The sequence below is a fragment of the Dama dama genome, chromosome 5, assembly GCF_033118175.1.
Source record: "Dama dama isolate Ldn47 chromosome 5, ASM3311817v1, whole genome shotgun sequence".
NCBI classification, from domain to species: domain Eukaryota; kingdom Metazoa; phylum Chordata; class Mammalia; order Artiodactyla; family Cervidae; genus Dama; species Dama dama.
In genome coordinates this window covers 124818537-124824407 of record NC_083685.1, presented here as the reverse complement: position 1 = coordinate 124824407, position 5871 = coordinate 124818537, and the positions used below count along the sequence as shown (strand labels likewise).

Genomic DNA, 5871 nt, shown 5'->3' with positions numbered 1-5871 from the left:
GTCGTTCATACACCAAACGTTTATTGCTCACCTACTATGTGTCAGGCACTGTCCTAGGAACCTGGGAGAGGGGGGATCAGGGTAGCCTGGAAATGTCCAAGCTGCCTTCTCCCAGAAACAAGGCCTGCAGGGGGACAGGGTCTGGGGGGCCTCCTCCCTGAGTGGTGGAAGGCCTTGGGTACAGAAGGTGGAGGCCTCTAGGAATGAGAAGGCTGGGGAATGTGTGGGGGTCCGAGGCTGGTGCCTTCTCTGGTTCAAACCAGGGGTGCAGAGAAGCAAGCTTCCTGGGAGCTGGGTCAGTGGTGGGAGAAGGCCCCGGGCCCCCACATCACCTCCTCTTCAGCACGGATATGCAGGACTTCTTGAGGGGCCCGATCTGCAGATGGGCGTCTACACTCTCCAGGAAGAAGGCGGGCTTGAGCCTGCGCGTGAAGAGCCCTGCAAAGTGGCTGTCCAGGCGGCTCTGGAAGGGGTCGACGGGGGAGGCCGGCGTGCCACTCCGGCGTGCCCGGGAGGCCCTCAGCCTCCGTAGGAGGCTCATCTTGCCATCCCGTACGGCGTAGAAGGCCAGGGCTCGGTCGGCGTATTCCAGGCAGACCCCCACGGTGGGTGAGAAGGGGTGCGGCAGGGGTGCCTCCTGCCCGTGGAACCAGACGGAGAAGCTGCGACCGTTCCACTGCAGGCAGCAGGAGTAGGCATTGCGGCCCAGCCGGCCCCGGTCGTAGGGCTCTTGGGGGGAGAAGTCTTCGGCCATGACCCCCACACTGACCCAGCCCTCGATGATCTCCACCTCCCAGTAGTAGGTGCCCCGGTCCAGGGCGCCTTCACCCAGCACCTGCTCACAGTGGGTGAAGCGGGTGGGCGACTCGGGGTAGTTAATAGGACACAGCACCCTCTTCACGCCCTTGGTTCCAAACAGCTGCAGGAACTTGTCGGCTGTGTCACTGTCCAAGTCCACGATGTAGGCAACTGTCCCCCCGGACCAGAGAGAAACGCGGGGCTCAGGTCCAGGGTCAGATGGGGCAGCCTTTCCCCGAGGGGCCCGCCTTTCCCCGAGGGGCCCACCTCCCCCAAACACCTCTCCCGTCATTTGCAACCGGCACGATTCAGCCTCTGCGGGGAGCCCCCCATGAGCTGACCTAGTTCACCCCCTGAACCGGGGACAGGAATCCCGGCCCTTGGGCACCTAGGGCCCAGCCCAGCAGCCTTGGGAGAACCCAGGTGAGCATCCTGGCGAGCCCAGGTGTCAACTTACACTTGAGGAAGTAATCCCTAGGAGCCTCACTCTCTAGGTTGTTGGTGCTGTCGGGGTCCTGGGACTCAGCGTCTGCTACCGAAAAGGAGACATTGGGAGGGGGGTCTGCCTAGCTGCCTGAGGCTGGGCTGTGCAAGGCGACCCCCCTCTGAACCTGTGATTGAAATCCTCCTCCTCCTCCATCCTCCCAGCACCCCAGGCCACCTGGGGACAGGCACATGCCCAAATACAGCACCCTGTGTTCACACAAGTGCCTGGTCCTTGTTCTATGCCCCCTCCCCACCCCCGCCCCGCTCCACATCCTCCCTGGGCTTTAGCCCCTCTGAAGCCAGAGGGTGTGCCAGGCCAGGCCCTCTCTGCCCCCTGGGCTGTGGCCAAAGGAGCTGACTCGTGATTACAGGGTGGTGGCTCAAGTCCCTGGCAGGATTTGGGGTCCCACCCTGCGCTAGGCACAGTTTCCATCCTCTACTCCTGAGCGGGCACTGGGCCTGGGGCCCTGTGCGGGGAGCCTGGGGAAGGGTGAGTCACTTGCGGGGGGGCGCCCACCTTCCGTGCCCGGCTTCTGCAGCCCGTCTTCATCACCGCCCAGCCCCCGCAGCTGCTCCCACTGGCTGGAACAGGCCGCAGCCAGGACGGCCCGCACGGCGCGCACAGCCTGGGAGGACTTGGTGAAGCTGAGCTCCCTCGGGGGTCCGGGCCCAGGGCCGCACCCCTCCTCCAGGGCCAGCCTGAGTGCCAGGAGCTCCTGTGCCAGACAGACGCCCTTAAGGTCGAGCCGGGCCGCAGCAGCTCCTCCGGGCAGGAGACAGACAGCTCCGCCCGGAGGCCCGCACAGCCCCGAAGGCAGCACCCCCCCTACTCGCCGCCTCCCAGCTTCGGTGCCCGCCGCGCCCGCAGAGCTGCCCTCACCTGCAGGAAGCTGACCGAGTCGGCTTCGGGGACCTGACTGAGGTTGTGGCGGGCCCTGCTGAGTCGGCTCCGCTGCTCCTCCTGCCGCCGCAGGTCGCCCTGGGAGCGGCCCAGCAGGGCCGCCTCCCCCTCGTCGATGAAGCCCAGCACCTCCGACTGAAACTCCTGCAGGACGGCCGCAGCCTCGGCAAACAGCCGGCTCACCCTCTCCCGCTCTGCCACGGCTGCGCTCTGCACAGGACGGTGGGGTGGGGGGTGGGGAGTGAGGACAGAGAACACCCCGACGACGTTTTGGCCACCTTCTCAGACCCCCCCCCCTTCCCACCGTGTCTTGTTGAGGGCGGGGGTGTACAGAGGCACCAGCCTGACCTGCCCTGGGTCTGCGCCAGGTCAGGGGGGAGCCGGGCCATGCCCTGGGCACGGGCTTCTCTGGGGTGGACGGTGCCATGCTGAAAGCTCACAGCACTGGCAGCCTGCGGCAGGGGTGGACGGGGGCGGGGGCGGACGGGATCTGACCTTGATGAGGGCCACCGTGCGCCGGGACTGAGCGATGCCCGCGCCCAGCTCGTCCATGCGGTCCTCCACGGCGCTCAGGACTTTGGGCTGCTCGGCCTGTGGACGACACCCTCGAGGAGAAAGGGGTCTGGAAGTAGGGTCCCGGGCCTCACCAAGGGGGAGGGTGGGGGTGACCAGGAGTGGTATCTGGGTCCAGGTGGACTGGGAATGGTGATGATATACCAAAGGGTTCTCAAGCCCAGCCTGGTGCCCTTTCTGAATGCCTGGGAGAGGGCAGGCTGGTGGGCTGTGGGCTGCCTGCCTCCCCTCTTTAACTGGTGAGCAAGTCCAGGGCCCTCCGGGTCCTCCATGTTGCTCACTGTGATTTGAGAACTTCCCTCCGGGAAAGAAACAAAGTGAGGAGGGGCCCTGTGCAAGCCGCCATTCAAACTGTCTGGGAATCACTGTCCCCCAAGAGTCTGTGTCCCCAATCCAAGCCTGAAAAATGGGGATTCCGGGCAAATCCCCTGGGCCTTATGAGTCACCACTTCAGGCAGGAGAGACGGAAAATCCCAAGGCCAGAAGCGCCAAGACCAGGCCGGGGGCCAAAGGAAACTGGGGGCGGAGGTAACTGGGGGCCGGACAGCCAGCACATGCGCCCACCACCAGCCCCCGGAAGAGCCGGACAGCGCGGTCTGTATGCTCGGTCCAGCCTCTGCCGCACGCCTGTCGTCTGCCACACCCATCCAGACCCTCAGCCCAGGCAGATCTGAGCGGGACCGGCGGGAGCCCGGCCGCGGCACCGGCGGCCGCCGGGGACTCTGCGGACCCCACCTGGCCCCTCCCCCCACCATGGGCTCCACCCCAGCCTCAGTCTTCCAGCCCGATTTTTGCATCCGTTTCGAGTTCTCACTGGGTCCCTCCAACCCCCATTCTCATCCCGAGAGGAATGTCCCACAGCGAGCGGATGACGGTCAGGGCTGGAAAGCACCGCAGAGATCCTCAGGTTAGAGAGGGGAATTAAGGATGGCAAAGCAATGAGGGGTCCTCGGCCGGCACGCGAGGCCCATCCCCCGCCCCAGCCCGCCCGCCGCGCCCGCGCCTTACCTCCTGGAGCGCGCGCTCCTGCTCCAGCGGCACGAGCTCGTGGCCCCGGTGCTCCTGGGCGGCGCAGGCCTCGCACAGGCACACGCGCTCGGCGCGGCAGTAGCGCTCGAGCGGCCGCAGGTGGCGCGGGCACAGGCTCTCCTCCAGCCGGCGCAGCGGCGGCACCAGGCGGTGTCCGCGCAGCGCGGGGCTGCGCTCGTGAGGTCCCAGGTGCGCTGGGCAGAAGGACGCGAGGCAGGAGAGGCAGGACAGCGCGGCGGGCAGGGCGGCGCCTTCGGGGCACGCATCACAGCGCACCGGCTCCTCGCCGGGCGGCCACGACTCGGGCGCGCAGGGAGCCGACGGCGCCGGGGCGCTGGGCGGCGCGCTGGGTGTTGCCGGCTCGGGGGCCGGGGCCGGGGCCGGCGGGGTCGGGGCCGGGCCGGGGCCGGGCCCCGGGCCCGAGCCCTGGCGGAGCTGCAGCAGCTCGGACAGCGTGTGGTTCTTGCGGAGCTGGAGGCCGTCGGGGAAGGGTTCCTGGCACAGAGGGCAGCGGGCCGTGCCTCCGGGGCCGCCGGCGCCACCCGCTCCGCGGTGCGGCCAGAGCGCGCCCAGGCAGGCGAGGCAGAAGTTGTGGCCGCAGGGCAGTGTCACCGGCTCCCGGAGCGGCTCCAGGCAGATGGGGCAGCTGAAGGGCCCACTCCCGTCCATGGCTCCGCGGCCGCGGCGCACCGCCTGGGCCGCTCGCGCCTGGGAGGGACCCGGACCGTTCGCGACGCGGCGCCGCCCCCTGGGACAGAGGCCAAGGGTCCGGCCCCCGCCCGCGGCTCGGACCGCCCCCCTGCGCAGAAGGCCGGTCTGTACCCGGCCCCGGCCCGGACAGCGTGGGGTGGCCTCTGGGCCCCAGTCTGACCCCTAGGGGCTCCTGGAGGAAAGAGCAGTGAGAGGGGGCGCAGAGAAGGCGACTGGAGGGGCCGCACTGAAAGCAGGGGAGGAATTCACCCCTCCATGACCCTCGATGGGGGTCCACCCCATGGCCAGCCAAGGCCTCCAGAGGGGCTGGGCGACCGCACGGTGTCAGGCAGGCACCTTTGCGCTTCAGACCCCTCCGCAGCACCTTTAGCCAAGTTGCTGAGTGCTGAGACTTCCTGGTGGTCCAGTAGCTAAGACTCACGGGTGCTCTCAATGCTGGGGAACCGGGTTCCATCCCTGGTCAGGGAATTAGATCCCACATGCTGCAACTAAGCAACTAAATATTCCACATGCCCACAAGGAAGATCAAAGATCCTGCGTGCCACAACCAAGACCTGGCTCAGCCAAATCAATGTAAAAAGAAAAAAGACAAAGTTGCTGAGCTGCAGGGAAAAATAACTGCTGATGGGCATATGTTTTTGCCTCTTAGTGACTCTGTTTACCTTGGGTGGGGAACTTGGGCTTCTCTAAACTTAAAATGGGAAGTTGATGTCGTCCTCCAAGTCCACTGTCCTAGGAATTCAGATCCAGCCCATGGACACTCATATGATGTGCCAGGGGCTCGGGCTGTGGGTTCCCCAAGTGGAGGCGTTTGGTGAGACTAGTCTAACTACGCACTTAAAATGGTGCATTTTAGTATATGTAAACTATACCTCCGTAATGTTAAATTAAAAAAAAAAAAATAGAATGGCAACAAAATAACTAAAGGGGCACTGGGTTGTAACCCTAAGTATAAAATAAACTTCCATGAGTTCATGCTGTTATAAATAAATCTCTGGATAAATAAATAAATGAGGGAGAATAGACAAATTTCCCACTCAGAGGAATTCTAAACAGTTGTGGCACATTCTCCAAGATGGAGAATGGCTTCCCACTCTGTACGTGTGGAGGGTGCAGAGTGACTTTCTTCCAAAGGGAATAGAAGAGTAACTTGACATTGTATAGTGATGAAAACGAGCCCAGCCAGGTGATCAAGGTCAGCACCAACAGTGATAAGTCATGTCGGGCAGTAAGTACCGTTGATATGATGTGGTCTTCCTACCCATAGCCCCACTCTAATTATGATTAAAACTTTAGACAAATCCCAATGGAGACACAGTCTACACAGCGCCTGACCAGAACCCCTTGAAACTCTCAAGGTCATCAAACAGAAG

General features: G+C 64.0%; 1 protein-coding gene across 2 annotated transcripts; it reads right to left on the bottom strand.

Moving 5' to 3' along the window:
- On the bottom strand, positions 1-4487 carry TRIM47 (tripartite motif containing 47). Of its 2 annotated transcripts, none has more exons than XM_061144794.1 (6): positions 3767-4487; positions 2681-2776; positions 2165-2395; positions 1802-2000; positions 1256-1330; positions 1-969 (listed from the first exon to the last, which is right to left on the bottom strand). In XM_061144794.1, exons 1-6 carry the CDS (start codon positions 4454-4456, stop codon positions 329-331), a joined length of 1932 nt encoding a protein of 643 aa, XP_061000777.1. In that variant the 5' UTR covers positions 4457-4487; the 3' UTR covers positions 1-328. The 2 variants fall into 2 exon arrangements, with proteins under 2 accessions (XP_061000777.1, XP_061000778.1); XM_061144795.1 differs by having other exon boundaries at positions 1256-1327.
- Between the last annotated feature and the right edge of the window lie 1384 nt (positions 4488-5871).

Bases quoted from the DNA above. Each gene is read 5' to 3' on its own strand.
- TRIM47 (XM_061144794.1), bottom strand. From the start codon at position 4,456: ATGGACGGGAGTGGGCCCTTCAGCTGCCCCATCTGCCTGGAGCCGCTC. The intron at 2,001-2,164 runs GTGAGGGCAGCT...TGTCTGGCACAG, and splicing joins ACTCGGTCAGCTTCCTGCAG to GAGCTCCTGGCACTCAGGCT. The intron at 970-1,255 runs GTAAGTTGACAC...CCGGGGGGACAG, and splicing joins TAGGGATTACTTCCTCAAGT to TTGCCTACATCGTGGACTTG.